Below are 17342 nucleotides of genomic sequence, written 5' to 3'. Positions count from 1 at the left end.
GTGTGGACAGAGAGAACAATGTGACTCATGGGGTGTTTTCTTTTATAGCCTATATTTAACCAGGTTAGTGACACTGAGATCAAGGATCTCTTGTGCAACAAAGACCTGCAGCCACACAGAGTTTCAGCAGTAAAAATAACTGGAAAACAACATGAATTAGAGAGACATTAAAATGATCAGATAAAACATTCAAACACAAACAACCTGGACTTTTAAATCGTTCAGTGATACAATATGTTGAATTTTTAAGATCTGTGTGTAAATTGTTCCATGCAGTAGGTGCAGATAACCCACAGTAAAAGATCTCTTTCCCGATTCAGTTAAGATTTCAGGAACAACAAATCAGAAAATATCCAGAGAACAAAGATTATGTTTTCGAAATGTCAAGTTAAAAAGAGAAGATAAGTCAACTGGAGGTTTGTCAAGAATGGTTTGTAAATAAGAACATATCAATGACTGACTTTTGTTGTTTTCTAAAGGTTAAAGTAATAAATTCTTTTCAAGCCTGTAATCAGTGAATGTGCTTGATTTTATCTAACTCACCTTAACTAACGAAGCTTTGGAAATCTTTTAACATGATTAATTCCTTAAACCATCACTTTTCTTCCTTTTTTTTTTACCCCAGACAGTATAAAACGCCGCTGTAATCGCAATGCAAATTGTGGTTAATTAACGATTGAACTGATGAGTAATTTCCTCCTCTTGCAGACGAGAACCACAGTGGCTCTGCAGCAGAGAACAGCAGACTTCTGGATGTTCCTCGGTATCACTGTGAAGGAACTGAGTCTCCGTATCAGACGGGACAGCTCCACCCCGCCATCAGAGTGGCCGACCTCCTGCAGCACATCAACCTGATGAAAACGTCCGACAGCTACGGCTTCAAGGAGGAGTATGAAGTAAGAATAATAGTAGCTGCACTTTTATTACCACTAGTGGAAGGACCCGCCATGATGATGTTGTTTGTAATGATGTTTTTGATATAGAGAACAACAGCATATTATAAAAATCAATGTTAGGGCTTTACATTAAAATGATAAAATGACTATAAGAGCTGAATTGCCTTTTAATTTGAAAGTATTTTCTGCCTTATTGACTTAACTGTTAAAGAGCTACAATCCTTTTTTATGACGCACATTTTTGTATCTATACCACATCGCCGCTCATGTAACCATGAAATGAAGCCACTCTTTTCTGCTCCGACTCATCCAGCTGGAATATGATCGCTTAGGATCCATGAAGTGTAATTTTCTTCTTATTGTTTCGTCTGTTGTTGGTGATACAGAGCTTCTTCGAGGGCCAGTCGGCCTCCTGGGATGTCGCCAAAAAGGAGCAGAACCGCACCAAGAACCGCTATGGGAACATCATAGCATGTAAGCAAGCACGTTTCATTTGTGTATGTCCAAACCAGAATTTACAGGAGGAAGACAAGACAGAACAAATACATACTAATATGTATTTCTTTTAGGGATGTGTACTGATTTGGCTCTTGTGAGACTTTGTGAGACACTTCAAAGTTTGATTAGCAATAACTGCAAAAGCACAATCACTTCACTGAGCACTGATGAGTTCTCAGTAAAATCAACTCAAATCATCACAGAAAAGAGTCTTGGTGGCATACCTGCTTAAAAATGTTGGAACATTGAATTATTTTATTCATCTGTTGACAATTAAATGTTGCATGTTATATATCATATATTATGTGTGTAGATTATAGCTTGGACCATATGCTTGTATTTGTCAATAAACTAACTAATCAACTGGTCACAGGGCACAAAACCTCCAAGAGAACCTACATTTAAAGGACTACGATCTGTTCTGTACTCCTGCCTCATGTCTAATACAGCATACAGGATAAATTGATGGTGGTGATTTTTAGATTAGATTAGTCTTTATTTATGCCTGATACCTTTTGATTTATGATTCTGTTATTTGAGATTATTTCATTGTTTTTCGCCAAAAAGCATGTTCATTAAAAAAAGATGTGTGTCCTATGTGTTTCTTAAGAAGGTAAAGTGATTACAGTGTGTTTTAATGCCATTTTAGGATGAAGAACATCCATCGGCCGATATTGGGCTATGGAATCTGTTTCAAGCATATTTTGATTATTATCAAGATTATATCGTGAATCACAATTATTTTGGCTAGGATAATCGTGACATGAAGTTTTTTATATCATCACATGGCGAGCACACAGTGTTAAAGCAAGAACTACTGATGACAGTAGAGCAGAAAGTTGAAGTCTCTATAGAGCCTTAAACTATTTTTCCCTGTTTTTCAGTTGAGATAAATGCTTTACACATGTTCTCTTAAATCCCCTGAATACCTGGCTTGAACATTTAGTCTTTTGTCTGTTAAATTTAAATATTCATCACAAAAAGCAACAAAAACCCTTGAAAAGACATGTAGGTATTATTTATTTATAGCTTGACAGCCAAAAGGCATTTAATCTACCTTATCAAGACTATATGGGTGGGTGGTTTGATCCCATCACACAAAATACATAAATTCATTTTCTGCCCTTAAATAAATATTCTCTGTCTGTTTTCTCTTTCTCTGTGTTTCTATCTCTCTCTGTCGCTCCCTCCAACACTGTTATCTTGTGTATTTTTCTAGATGACCACTCAAGGGTTATCCTCCAGCCCATAGAAGACGACCCCTCCTCCGACTACATCAACGCCAACTACATCGATGTAAGTGGAAACGCATCGAATGCTACTATTGGCTCCCAACGAAACCAACGAAACCACACTCCCTCGCTCGTATGTCAGGCCTCTATACCTTTATTGCGTCTACCAGTCATCCATCGTGTCATTTTTAAGCATCAAGCCACCCCGAAAAACACATCATACATACAGTACATGTGTCTTTTCACCAGTGCTGTCCTTCTATCCGTGTCTTCATGTGTGCATGCATTCTGAATATATCATAGTTTCCTGATACAGCCAGTTTTAAAGTAGTCTATGTGAGTTACATTAAAGGAGACAGATGATGCTCATTTTCAGTCATCAATCAGTTTTCTCCTGCCGCCCAATTTTAGCTCCTGTCTCTTTAAGCCCTTCGACCTTTTTAACTTTCAAGATCTTTTACATGCGCAAGAAGATATTTAAAATACTGAAGGAAAGGGAAAAACTGAAAAAAAAGCATTAAAGGTCTCCTTTAAATACACCAGTAGGTTCTTCTGTCATCATTTGGATTTAGCAGGATTTTCTCAGTCTTAATGCTAAGAGCTGTACAAAGAGAGATGTTATATCTTAATACTATGACTCCATTTTAATTAAATATGTTGACATTTTGAGGAATATTGGCTTTCCTTTTGTGCTTTTGGGGCAGATGTGTTACCTTTGGACAGAGGATGGCTAGCTCTTTTGTCTTATTTTTAGTCTTTATGCTAAGCTAAGCTAACTAGCTGCTGGTGCTAGCTTTGTGTTATTGTACAGACATCTAACTCTAGGGAAGAAAGTGAACAAGTCACTACCTTTACCCTTCAGTCCATTCCTCTTTTTAGGGGTCCAGTCATCCCTTTATCCATTTTATGAATACACCGTTCATTTGCCATCTTCCATCGCTTGTATTTCTGTTATTTGTCCGCTCGTTCGCTCCATCTAAACACACATCTATCATCCATCCATCCATTCATCTGTTTTTCCATCACCGCCTCTCCACTCTGCTGTCACCTTCACAACAATAAACTGCATGTTAGTCTCACACATTGTGCTTTTTTTTTTACAATGCTTATACTGCTTATAGCATTACCTCCTCTATTACCATTAGCTGCCATTAAAACTGTCACATGCATGCTACCACTCACATTAAACTAGACCTAGAATGAATAGAGTGGACACTCCCGGGAGTAGCTAGTCTCTACAGTTAGTTGGAGACATCGGGAGTTGTCCTTTCTGTTCAGTCTAAGTTTTAGATCATGTTTTATTTTCTGCATGTCCTGTTCACACTCCCATTATGTCAATGCAACTTTTCTTTTCTCTGATTGACACTCACTGACATTGTTGTGCTTTCTTTCTTTCTTTCTTTCTTTCTTTCTTTCTTTCTTTCTTTCTTTCTTACACTCGTTCTTTCTGCCTGTGGCTTGGGCTGTAGATTTGGCTGTACAGGGATGTAAGTATCACTGTGGATTCTTTCATTCATGCCCCTCAACCTTTACACCTTTATTCACCCATTTACACACGTTCTGCACATTTTGAGTTGCTGGGGTCTCTGCTGCATGAAAGATTTCACTCCGTCTTGCCTGTCCACCACCTTACATCCAACTATGTGCTGTACAATTCCTTATGCGTAGTACCTGATTTTGGAAATCCTAATCAGTGGTTGTTGTAGTTTATTTGCACCTGAAAGCAAGGCCTACTGTTCGGCATCATTTTGAAGTTTAGTTTTGATATTGAGAAATTTCAGGTACGAGTATAAAAGAGTAAAAGTTCTCCCACGTCACATCACCGTAATGAGATGACCAACTTTTTCTAATCCTTTAATACAAATAGTATTCAGTGCAAGTTAACACGTAGCCCAAAAGTAACAATTAAGTTGTCAAACTTCTTGGCAATGCTCCACAATGTTATTGTTGCACCATTAGCGCCACGACTTGTGAGATTTTTCTCCATTTTACAAAGTGATCAAACAGTTTTTATGCATTTTATTGAGTTGTTTATGTTGTGTGTTGTGTTTTCAGGGCTACCAGAGGCCGAGTCACTACATTGCTACTCAAGGTAAGATACTGTCACACTGTTTTCCTCACAAATGTTGTCATGCTCATACAAAGTACCAGTGGTGAAAAGAGTACAGTTACATTACTGAAATATTACTGAATTACAAGAAAAACTGCTGGTATGAAGATAATATTTAAGTAAAAGTACAAAGTATTCTTCTCAAATGCTACTTTTAATATACGCAAACCTTTAGTAGATCCGGCCCTTAATGACTTAAAAAATACAGATCAAAGGTTTAGATATTAATTCAAATTGTACTCTGTACTCAATTATTATTTTAAAAGTAATGAAGTAGATGACATGGTGTAATGCAGAGTATGAGTAAAATTACAGATTTGAAAAATCTGAAAAATTTGCCTGCACAACAAATTTACCAGCTGGTATTAATAAAGAAACCTTGACCTTAACCTTAAATTCTCACACGTACCGAAAGAAATGACTTAATTACATCAGTTTGGGTAGTTGTAATTAGTTACTTGCCCCCCTGCAAAGTACTGAGTGTGTGTTTTGTGTAGGTCCCGTTCATGAGACGGTGTATGACTTCTGGAGGATGGTGTGGCAGGAACAGTCAGCCTGCATCGTCATGGTAACCAATCTGGTGGAGGTCGGGAGGGTACGTTGCTCTTTTATTTCCATTTCATAGTTTAGTGAAGCCATTTGAAAACTGGATCACCAGTTTTTTTTTATTACAATTCAGAAATCATCAGCATTGTTATTTAGCTTTGACATTACTGCCAGAAATATATTCTTTAAGTGTTTTAGTGTTTGGCAGTGTTGATGTTGAACTTGTAGTGATGAAAAGAAAATGGAAAGAAAAATGAAGTGGCCCTGTCTCTGTTGTTCTCCTCTGTTTTATTGGTGAAGTCAGCCAATTTTAGGGCCTTATTTTACATTGTTTTCTATCATGTAAGATGCCATATCGAACATGTTTTATTCATCAGATACTGGTCTTTTATTTAACAGGTTAAGTGCTATAAGTATTGGCCCGATGATGCCGAGGTGTACGGAGACTTCAAGGTGACTTTTGTGGAGGTTGAACCTTTGGCTGAATATGTGGTTCGCACATTCACACTGGAGAGGGTGAGTGATGTTTTTTAGCTGACGTTATGGTAGCATCATTGTGTTGTGTTGCATTTATTGTGTTTCCTCAACATTTACAAAAAATACATTTAAAAAAAGTTAATATCAACTTGTCTAGTTGCAGATTCTCTCTGATTACTGATTATTGGTTAATAATTTAGATTTATATTCAGTGACGTAGTGAAATATAAACCCTAGAGGCACAGTGAAATGTAACCTGAAATTCCCTTTTGTCTTCACTTAGCGTGGTTTCAACGAGGTGCGGGAGGTCAAGCAGTTCCACTTCACAGGCTGGCCTGATCACGGAGTCCCATATCACGCCACGGGACTACTCTCCTTCATCCGCAGAGTGAAAATCTCCAATCCACCCTCTGCTGGGCCCATTGTGGTCCACTGCAGGTATAAATACATGCAAATCATTATATACTTTATGTAGTCTACCACATATATAATATACACATATATACATGAATATTCATAATCCATTATAGACATAAAGATTGATTTCTCACCGTGACTCACTGTGTTTCCGTCTGCAGTGCTGGAGCGGGTCGTACAGGCTGTTTCATAGTCATCGACATCATGTTGGACATGGCGGAGAGAGAAGGAGTGGTCGACATCTACAACTGTGTGAAGGCTCTTCGCTCCAGAAGGATCAACATGGTACAGACTGAGGTGACTGCATTACCCATCCTCCATCTGCATCCTCATCTTAGAATCTGCTCAGTAAAACCTCACCAGAAGAATCAGCCTTCAGCAGGGTGCGGCTGAAGTGACTACATCTATCTGCCATCCATCCACAAACATGTCATTTCACTTCATATACACAGTAAATGATAAGTATTTATTGGTAACAGAACAAAAGGCATATTGTTATTTATTTAAAGCCACTTAATATCTGACTTTGGCACCACCCAATGGTAGGATGAAGAATTACAGTTAGTATGTTCATGAATGAAGTACCTCCATCCCCCACTGGAGGTCCCCAGTAAACACACTGAATTAAGAAAAGTTCAAGCACACACAGATACTGATACAAACCAAGCAGGGAAGTAACTTTCTGTTTTAGCATTTTCTGAAAACTCTGTGAAGTATGTACATCGGGTTAGTTAATAATAATACCTTTATTCATCTAACCCTTTTCAAAACAAGTTACAATGCACTTTACATACAATTTAAAAAACACAACAAGCCATAATTAATCAAATATCATGATAAAATGAAACAAAGGATAATAAGACACAAAATAGTAAAAGAAACAAACAACAAAATCAAGTCTAAAATAGTAAAAGTTTAAAAGTGACTGAAAATAAAACAATGCATTAGCTTCTTCGATTTCTCCGCCAGGTCATTCTGAAACTGAGGGACCTGAAAGGTTAATATTGTACAGAATTTAAAAATAAATATGCATTATTAACATTCAGACGCATCCAAGCAGAAACACCCAAAGAAGAACTTAATGCCCGCTGTTTTTGTTTGTTGCTGTTTGTTCAATCTTTATTCTTTATTTTGAACGGCATTTGCCTCCACAGAGTGGTTGCTGGTCTTCAACAACAACTTAATATCACTCAGTATCACTGAAATAAGATGAAAAAATACAATATAAGCCAAATGTAAATATCAAAAATTAAGTTCAATGACTCTTCACATGAAACCAAAAAATAAACACTCACATTCATTCCCCACAACAGCCTTCAATTCACTCTCTGTCTGTTCGTTGAATTGAAGCTGCAGTCATTTGCTTGATCCAAAGATACAAAAATACCACTTCCTGAGGTGAAGTAAACCAAAACTCGACAGTCGTCATCTCGTCTCACTCATATCTCCATCTCCCATCAGTCACCACTCACTCACGCTGTCAGTCAGCATGCTCACAGCTGTTTGTGTTATCCATGTGACACGCTTTGTGTGTTTTACTTTCAGCCAATGGTTTTATATAAAAGTGAAAAAGATGTGTGTGCGTAGGATGACATGAATGTCTTGAATTATTCGTCTTCAGGAGCAGTACATATTCATCCACGATGCCATTCTAGAGGCTTGTCTATGTGGAGAAACAGCCATACCAGTGTGCGAGTTCAAAGCTGCTTTTTATGAGCTGATCCGCATCGACTCGCAGACCAACTCGTCACATCTGAAGGACGAGTTCCAGGTAAACACGACTGTCATCTGTACTTTAACTGTCCCTTTTCACTATGTGACTGTAAGAAGTTTATGTTTTTTTATGTCGAGAAGAGCATCCTGCAGCATCTAGGATGTAGATTTAGCCACGTTTTGGCCAAATTATCAGTATCTGAATCAAATCCTGGGGCCTTGTTTCTAAAAAATGTTCTTGGATTTATACTTGAACTTAGTCTTAAGATAATTTCCTACAGTGTGCTTAAGCTCGATTCATAAAGATGAGACGATCACAGCAGTGTTAGAGTAGTCTGAAGCCAGACCAGATGTACATGTATTTTTCTGTGGACTTAATATTGGATTGAGAAACAAAAAAGCCACACATGCTCCTTTGCAGTGTCACCGTTATATATTTTCATGAAAGTCAAGACTTTGCGTAGAGATAAGATAATTTTTAAGTCAAAGTAAGCTTTTATAAATGACTACCTACACCTGGTTTTCTGTTTAAGTCATAGTTAAGCTCAAAATTGATCGTAAGTCCATTTTATGAACGAGGCCCCCGGCCTTTCTCAAGTTCTCAACCCTAAAATTAGACTGTATTCTTGAGCTTCATCCCAGAAATAACAGTCAGAAACAACTCAAAACAACTTTATAGGTACAATTTTTACATTTACTGTAAAGCCAGATCTGTGCAGCTAAACTTAAAGGTGCCTTCTGTGGTTTCTGTTACATTTGGTGATAGTTTATCTGCTGACAGTCATCCTCTTTCTTTGCTTTTCTCTATTTCTTGCAACATTTGGCGATTTGTGGAATAACATTTCTGTCACAGTGGGACCAACTTCAGAAACTCTAACTTACACGATATAAATCTCCCTCTTTGTCCAGACATTAAACTCGGTGACTCCTCAGCCTCAGCCTGAGGACTGCAGCATCGCATTGTTGCCTAGAAACCAAGATAAGAACCGCTTTATGGATGGCCTTCCTCCTGACAGATGCCTTCCCTTCCTCATCACAATAGACGGAGAAAGCAGCAACTACATCAACGCCGCACTGATGGATGTAAGTCTATAACACACTCACACACACTTACAGTAAGGATGTGTTATTTTCAACACATCAAGCAAGAGTAGTTTGGGACATTTGACACGTTTTTGATGTGAAGACATAGAAAGTTAAAGAGAAAAAAAAATACAATGCCTGTTGTCCCAAACTGCAATCACATACTTGTTGAAAATGATACACACTTTAAAGAGATTTTAAGAGAGACATGTACATTCAAATATTTAAAAACATGATTTATACTGACAACACACACTCACACACACAGACTCCCCTCCCCGTTTGTGTGATGCTGTGTTTGTGGTTTTAACAGCAGAAGGCTAGAGACAAATCCAGGTTCTGAAAAGACCGCTAGCTTCTCTGGCCACCACCCAATCTGTTACAGCCTCATTGTTGCAGGAAGTCATTCACATTGGCAACAGTTGACACTGACTCAACATGCTGCCCATGTACCATGAGTTTAACAAAAGTCATAAATCAGGTAGAAATTTAAGGTAAGATAGAAATATCTGGTCATTGTCAGGTTTTATTACAGTTTATGTTTTGTTTTCATAGATTAGAGAGGGGAAGACAGTACGGGGTGGGCTTTAGATGCAGTATGTGAGTTTGTAATACATGCATGGTGTGTAAAGAAACCTGGCTTCTCTCCAACAAAGCTGTTGGAGGACAAAACTGCTGTAAAAATTTCTGGAATTCAGTCCAATTTGAGTCCAAGTTTAGTCACTTACCTTTGGCCTCTCTCTAACCAAGCTGTCAGAAGAGTTCCAGGTAATGGGATTTCACTTCAAATCTCCAATACTGGATTTGTTTCATGGCTTCAGTGTCGTTCTGCCACCAGGTTTATGTTTAGCGAACCCATTTACACCCTAAAATCCTGAACCTGAACCCCCCTCACATTAGTCTCCTCATGTTTACAAGTCATTCACGCCCATGTCGCACATCCGGCTGCACATTGTCATTCAGGATGAGTTGGGCTCAGTTCACTCTCAGTTCAGTTCATGTTTGGATAGAAACTGTGAGACTCCTGATCCATTTCTCTTTTATTCTGTGACAAATTCAGAGACTTTTTAATGTGAACTTGAACTGAACATGAAGTTAACTGAGCCCATTAGATATAGATGTAGATCTACTGTATGTGCAGTGTGTTGTAAATGCCATGCATGCTCCTCACCCTCACATTGAATCCACTGCATGATCATGTGACCAAACATCACCTGTGTTGCTTGCTGCCCCACAAATTGTCCCACTCCGTTCTCCTGTTTGTGTTTCGATGTGTGCGTATGTTTGAAAGAGAGAAAGAAAGATGTAAGAAAGTTAACTGATACATTTGTAGACAAAATGGCACCACTGAGGTAACGTTTGTCTTCTTTGTTTCCTGCAGAGCTACAGACAGCCTGCTGCGTTCATCGTTACCCAGCATCCTTTGCCTAACACCGTCAAAGATTTTTGGCGTCTGGTTTACGACTATGGATGTACCAGTTTGGTGATGCTGAATGAGATCGACCTGGCTCAGGTAACTCACTTTTCTTTTGCCTTATTATCAGCACTGAATCATTTTATAATGTCAAAGATCTGATTGTGTTTTTCCTAGCTTCTAAGAGGATGATATTCTGGATATATATATATTTTTAAAACGCTTCAGCATCAATAAATATAGTAACTTTTAATACCTTTATTATCCTATAAACATACACACAGAGAACAGTCTGTGTTCGCTCATGCTCTCATAAATCGTCTGCTCTGTGACTTGACAGCGTTATTGTTTAGAGAGGGAGATGATGGATCTCCGTTTCTCATGCTTTCATGAGGTGACCGACACCTACGTAGTTACCACAGCAACTTGTGCAGATAGGATGGTGATTTCTGGACAAAAACATCCAATCTGACACGAGAAACTGATTTGCCTGCAGGCTGAACGTAGCTTTAGATACATAAAACAATTAAAAACGGACACTGATGCAGGTGTCATCTTTAATATAGCCAAAATGTATGATTTATTGCATGTTTTAAAGTTTTACACTGTGCCATTAAAGTAAAAAGACCTCAAAACTCTTGCACATCTAACTGGAATGATTTCTGTGGTCAAAATCTAATTAAACTGAAGATAATCCTGTCTGGCAGTTACTGCAAATTTGTATTAAAAGGCTTGTATCAGCTTAAAATGTCAGTCTAGTGACCATTTATGAACAGAATACAACTTAACTGTCTACAAGGAAGAAAAATGATTAAAGCTTTGGATTTTTCCACTGCTGTGCCTCTCTTAAAGTGTGTTTTTCTGCACATGTACTGTATGTAAATACTGTATCTGTTGTACTCAGGGTTGTCCCCAGTACTGGCCAGAGGAGGGCATGTTGCGTTACGGTCCGGTCCAGGTGGAATGTATGTCCTGCTCGATGGACTGTGATGTCATCAGTAGACTCTTCAGAGTCTGCAACCTCACCAGGGTCAGTACATTCACGCTGTGTTGATATGTTTCTGTGGTTGGGAATTTGGTCTAAATGTGCGTGTTGTTTGTTGTCTCAGCCTCAGGAGGGCTACCTGATGGTGCGTCAGTTCCAGTACCTGGGGTGGGCGGGGCATAGAGAAGTCCCCGCCTCCAAACGCTCCTTCCTCAAACTGATCCTGCAGGTGGACCAGTGGCAGCGTGAGGGAGAGGAGGGAGAGGGAAGAACCATCGTCCACTGCCTGTGAGTTCACAGATACTTTTGTAGCTCCCTCTTCTTTTTAGCAAGCGTGTATGAAAAGCAGCAGATATTAGAGGAAGAGCATTCATCTTACTTACTTGCTTTTGTTTAATAAGAGCTGATATCCACTTGAGAATTGGGGGGTAATACTGTACCACTTAGCACCATTGGTTGATTAATTTAAAAAGTGTTAACTCACTCAGACTGACACATTTCGTTAACATAAGGTCTTTCGTGGCTGGCGAAGAACAAACTTTGCCAAAATCAGTGGCTTCGACACTATGAGAGATTAAACCTCAAATGAAATATTAAATTGTGCTTTTTGTCACATATCTCTGTGTTGCTGCCTTTGTGTTCACAGAAATGGAGGTGGGCGTAGCGGAGTTTTCTGTGCCAGCAGCATCGTGTGTGAGATGGCTAAGAGACAGAGTGTGGTGGATGTTTTCCACGCCGTGAAGACTTTGAGGAACAGCAAACCCAACATGGTGGATACTCCGGTGAGTTACAGAGACACAGAGAGAGTGAGAGGGATAGATGTTTGGTTTGGTGCGTTGACTGCATTCAAATATATTTATAAAGATACAAATGTGACATTTTATATTAAGGGACACATATTTGTTCATTAGCCTGCATATTAGTAACATAATTGCTAAGAACAAAAACTGAATCATCATTAAACTGAACAATTGATAAAAAAACTTTTCAGAAAGCAGACAGGGTTAGAAGTATAAAAGCAAACACTGCAAACACCAGCACAGCAAAAGAAAAATCATGTCATGAAAGAGAAGTTTAGGATGCAGACACCAGTGAAGAAGAAGGTAGGTTATAAAAACATATTATGACACTGCAGAATTGGGATTTTCAGCGGCAAGCCGAATTGTAAATTACTGTGGAGGTTCAGGTTAACGACTCTTCACGAGAATTTGCAGCCAGCACCGAAACTGGTCGGAAATGATGTGGATTTTCAATCTCTGGCAGCTTGAGAAGCTAATCAAGATAGTAGAGGCCGAGGTTACACCTTGATCTAAAAGGCACTAACTCTATTTTAGGCAAGTCTCTGGTCTACAAGGTTCAGGCTTAGTATAAATGTAGACTGATAAATTGTGGAAAATGTAACCAAGTTGAACCTGATGAATGGTATATATCAAATGTGATAAGTTCGTACAAAGTCTTAAAAGTTACATTTGCAAGGTTGAAAATATGTGTGAAATGCGTGAAAGACTTGATTTTTTGTTTTCATCAACACAATTACTCATGTAGATGAAAAATCTTTTGATATTTGAAATAAATTGATCCTGCCATCAATTTGATTGTTGTCTCCTGGCATCAAAACTAGCAAGAAGTGATTCAAACTTAGAATCAAAATAAATATGAACAGCTGGCAAAATAAACAAAGTCGCAATAAACATTGATTTCTGTCGGTATAAAAGGAAGTCTGGCTTTATTTTACACAATTGCATTTATAAAACAATTTAAATGTGATGAAAAAAGGCTTTGGGGGAGTTTTTGGTTAAGCTACCTTGAAAGTGATGAATACTTACCTAGCAGCCATTGTATAGCCCTTGCTTTAAATGCAGGAGGATTTGAATTTTAATCAAAGGAGGCAGCACATTAATTTCCTCAGCACCACTATGCTGCAGCACACTGGCTCTTATGTTATGACTGCGGACATCCAACACCTCCTTATTGTTTGTAAAAGTAGCTGGGAGCACTGCCATGTAAAATCCAATAAACTAACTTCATTATTAAATACGAATTGAGGATAAAGTCAATATTTTTAGGAAATGATGAAGATAATTAAGTCCTTTCATTTGTTGTGATATTTGCAAAGTACAAAAAAAGAGAAGCCAAAATATGAAAACATGATCACAGAGGTTTGAAGTTGAGTTTATGTTTCTGTGTTTGTCTACAGGAACAGTATCGGTTCTGCTACGACCTGGCGCTGGAGTTCATCGAGTCCTCCTAAACGAAGGAGAGAACAGGAGGAGGAAGAGGAGGAGGAGGAGGAGGAGGTGAAGAAGAGCAGAACATCTGTTCACTTCCTGCGTGTTTGATCCTTCGCTTTGGCTTGGTCCCGACTCCCCTCTGCGGTGGCCGTTCTGTAGCACCCATTTTGCGTCCCTACGAATGGCTCAAGTGAAACCGGCTCCTCCTACAGTGTTGTAAAGTATCCAAACAAAGGGAAAAATTCAGACTTTGAACAGGAGGAGCTGCTGGAGGCGCAGCACGGGGGGAGACTCCTTTTACTCCTATACGCTTATTGTACAGCTTTTTGAGTGCCAGCGGGCCCCTGTATGTTCCGGGCCCCATTTAAATGTTTAGCGTCTCACCACAGCCCCTCTCACATGGACTCGATGCCTCGCTGTTTCAGCTGCAGTACTCAATGTGCACTGTAGATGTCGCCCTCTCCCGTTTGCAAGATGCAACCACAGCTTTTGAATAACTGCAAGTTTTCAGTGGCCCCGCATTCCTGCTCTCATGCTAATTTCAGAGTAAGTTAACAGTGTTGGGCATCTCATCATGGTGATGTTTGAATATTTGCAGCCGGTACTTTTGTACATGAACAAGAAACTTAAAGTTGCAGCCTGGCCAAACTCTGTGAATGCTTCTGTTTTCTACTCCATACATCAGCAGCATCGTCATGTTATTTTTCTGGTCATTTCAGTGAACTCTGAGTCAGAACATCATTATGTATTTCAGTACTTAAAAGCCACTTTGAACCCATTTTACATTGGTTACATGCAGCAGATTGTCAGACAGCAGAATAGAAAATAACCTCAATGTCAATATAAGTTTGCTAATTAGATAAAGTAGCGTGGCAATGAACAAAAACAGAAAGTTTACATGGGGAGTGTTACTTTTAGATTTCAATTTTTTTTTAATATCATGAAGTGGCAACTTGAAAAATGTGTAGTTTCACTAAAACGTGTGATGTGTGTCATCGTCTATGTTTTCTGCAGGGTTGATTTTCTCTGCGTTCATTGCGTCATTTACTGATCTACTGGATAGAAGTTTTGAAGTCTCTTTGTACCCTAAATTGTAAGAAAAAAAAAATTGAACACTTAAGATTTTGTTCAACCATGTGACATTAGCATAATCATGTTTGTTTCAGGGCTGGGCCCAATGCACTTTCAATTCAGCCGATTCACAAGTGGGATATTTTATTTCAAAAAAGAAAAACAGATTTGTGGTTTACGACTGAGAATGAATAACTCTTCACGATTGGATGAATTACAGAATTGGAAGTGAACTGACCCCAGGCCTCGTTTGTTTTCGTGCACTGGCGGCCAACACTTTTTTTTCTTTTTGTTTTTATTATTATTTTGTAGCTGATGTTTATTCATAAGCCAAAGACTTTGTGTAAATATGTCTATATGGATAAAGCACATTGTTTGTATTTATTGTTTGTTTACTTGCATTGCTTGTAAGAACAATCATTCTTCATTCCATGTTTACTCTACCACCAGCGATTCTTAAACTGCGGGCCGGGACGCAAAATGAGCTGTTTCCTCTGGAGTGTTGAGAGTGTTGGTGTGATTTTAACGAGCCCATACTGGGTCCTGAGGTCAGAGGCAACATCAGCTCAGTTTGTGTCCATGAAGAGAAGTTTAAGAAGCCCTGATAGCAGCTGTATATTAAAGCATTAGAAGTAGTTTTTCAGTATTTAGGTGGAATTCAGTAGTATTGTCTTGTTTTCACTTAATGAAACTCTGTGATGTTACCGTGGTTTATTTGTGTAAAGAAACCCATTGCTCTGTTTGTGGTCAGTAGAACATGAGTGCATTAATATGCACAGAGTATTTTGGATAATAGCTCCTATCCCTCTTAACGTCTTAGTCGGGATAAGCTGTTTATCTTCATCCTCATATCCTGCTCACTATTACCCCTGAATACACACGGACTCGGTGGTGCAAACAGGCTTAGTGAGTGAAACATGCAGGACTGTGAAACAAAAAAAACAAACATTTATTGTGCCTAATCATTTGAAATTCCTTGTTGATACAAGCATTTTAGCAGCATCGTAGATCGCAACCAGGGCTTTTGTTGAATGCGTTCTCATGGACGATCAATGTTTTGAATACCTTTTGGATCATGACTCAGTGTGTTTTATTAATCACAGCGCTTCATGAATTCTTTGTGAGGCTTTACCGATTACCAGATGTGTTTCTGTTGTGCATTCAGATTAAAAAAAACAACTTTATTGTAAATAAAATGTCAGAGGTTCCACATGGTTGGAACGAGAGTAGCCCAGGTCTACTGTTACGGATGTTATTGTACATAGACTATCATGAGTACCCTTAAAGGCTCTATTGTTGGGTGAACAGTAGGGATGTAGATGATGGATGCAATGTCAGAACTTTAGTTCTGCTGTAGATAAAAAGTCAGAGATTGTACTCCGAGAGGACTCAACTTCAAATTTTGACAGATAGCATTATAGTTTCCACTGAATACAGAGCTGTATTCTGCTGGTGGAACATCTGTTTTATTTTTTTTTCTTCAGATTTCTGGTCTGATCCAAAAAACAGAGAGAACATTCAGTGTCTTTAGTCAAACAAAACTGATGGCCACCTCTATAGCATGCAGAGAGAGAAAAGTGAAGAGTGAAGAGTTTTAGCAGAAATTCATTACAGAACGTGAAGAACCTTCTTAACTACACACTTAAGGGGGAAAAGTGAGGAGCAAATGCTGTCAAGATGCCCATAATTCCTCATTAAATCTGAAGTAATGGCCCTGAAGAGTAGTGAATGAAGCAGATGTCTGGATGAGAGGCCAGTCTGAGCATAGAAATGATATTCATGGTTCATAATTATTCTTGTCTGTAATGTTTGGCTTCTTTGCTGTAATAAAGACCACTTCTTTAATTAAATCTGTTGCTGTCTGTTCTGTTGATAGCTTGCAATTATCTCATGTGTCACGTTACTTCCTGCTCTTTACCCTCCCTTGTAATTGTCCTGATTAGTTTCCTGTATATTTGGTCCATGTGTTTTCCTCCTCTCTGTCTGTTTCATTTTCCCTGCTCACCTGTGTTTAATTATTTATCACGCCCTGTGTATTTTAGTCCACGTCTCCCCCCTGTTCTCCAAACCTGTTTCCCTACGTCAGTCCTGTGTTCCTTGGGTACATGATATTAGCGCCTGTCTTTTATTGACACAGTATCAATATTTGTTTTTTAAAAATGATTGTCAATATTGGTATATCGCGACACCACTACCTAGGAACAAAAGAAGAAAGGGTCATTCCGTCACTAAATCTGGCTTTGGGGCCATTGAAGTCAATGGGAGAAACACACTAAAACCCAACATATCTACACCATATGACTTCTGATGAAGAAATGCCTCCAGAAAATGGAGGAACACACTACAGAGAGTAGGTTAGGTCTGACTGATTTCCACTGACAGGAAACTTTCCTACACAAATACGAGGAACAATGTGTCACTAACCTACTCTCAAGTGTGGTCTTTCTTAGTAACTATTAAGACCACTTAATTTGTGTAAATCATCATAGTTACACTAATATTTTGCTGAAACTTCACTTGGAATGCCTGTAAGTAAACATCTGTATTTACTTTTGCCTGCATAGGCGATAGAAAGCACTTTTTAGTCCTCATAAATAACCCGGCCTTTGGGCTAAAATCCCACATGACTTGTAAACTTTGTGATACAACTGCTCCAAATCTCCCGGTTC

The 17342-nt window shown here is 38.7% G+C and overlaps 1 protein-coding gene across 14 annotated transcripts in view; it reads left to right on the top strand.

The window, feature by feature from the left end:
• ptprk (protein tyrosine phosphatase receptor type K) overlaps nucleotides 1-16561 on the top strand; it is a 120975-nt gene extending 104414 nt beyond the window's left edge. For 4 of the 14 annotated variants that reach the window (XM_084378370.1, XM_084378379.1, XM_084378368.1 and 1 more), the window contains 16 exons: nucleotides 709-896; nucleotides 1283-1370; nucleotides 2614-2690; nucleotides 4096-4113; nucleotides 4682-4718; nucleotides 5234-5331; nucleotides 5682-5798; nucleotides 6043-6197; nucleotides 6338-6473; nucleotides 7798-7947; nucleotides 8799-8972; nucleotides 10354-10485; nucleotides 11291-11416; nucleotides 11496-11659; nucleotides 12018-12153; nucleotides 13569-16561. In XM_084378370.1, the coding sequence (XP_084234496.1) occupies nucleotides 709-896; nucleotides 1283-1370; nucleotides 2614-2690; nucleotides 4096-4113; nucleotides 4682-4718; nucleotides 5234-5331; nucleotides 5682-5798; nucleotides 6043-6197; nucleotides 6338-6473; nucleotides 7798-7947; nucleotides 8799-8972; nucleotides 10354-10485; nucleotides 11291-11416; nucleotides 11496-11659; nucleotides 12018-12153; nucleotides 13569-13622 (1850 nt within the window). In that variant the 3' untranslated portion in view covers nucleotides 13623-16561. Of the gene's footprint in view, nucleotides 1-708; nucleotides 897-1282; nucleotides 1371-2613; nucleotides 2760-4095; nucleotides 4114-4681; nucleotides 4719-5233; nucleotides 5332-5681; nucleotides 5799-6042; nucleotides 6198-6337; nucleotides 6474-7797; nucleotides 7948-8798; nucleotides 8973-9722; nucleotides 9741-10353; nucleotides 10486-11290; nucleotides 11417-11495; nucleotides 11660-12017; nucleotides 12154-13568 lie in introns of all 14 variants that reach the window. The other 10 variants (XM_084378371.1, XM_084378372.1, XM_084378369.1 and 7 more) reach the window with 5 other exon arrangements.
• The last annotated feature ends 781 nt before the right edge of the window (nucleotides 16562-17342 follow it).

This window comes from Pagrus pagrus (genome assembly GCF_965226575.1).
Source record: "Pagrus pagrus genome assembly, chromosome: 16".
Lineage (NCBI taxonomy): Eukaryota > Metazoa > Chordata > Actinopteri > Spariformes > Sparidae > Pagrus > Pagrus pagrus.
This window is presented reverse-complemented; position numbering and strand designations above follow the sequence as displayed.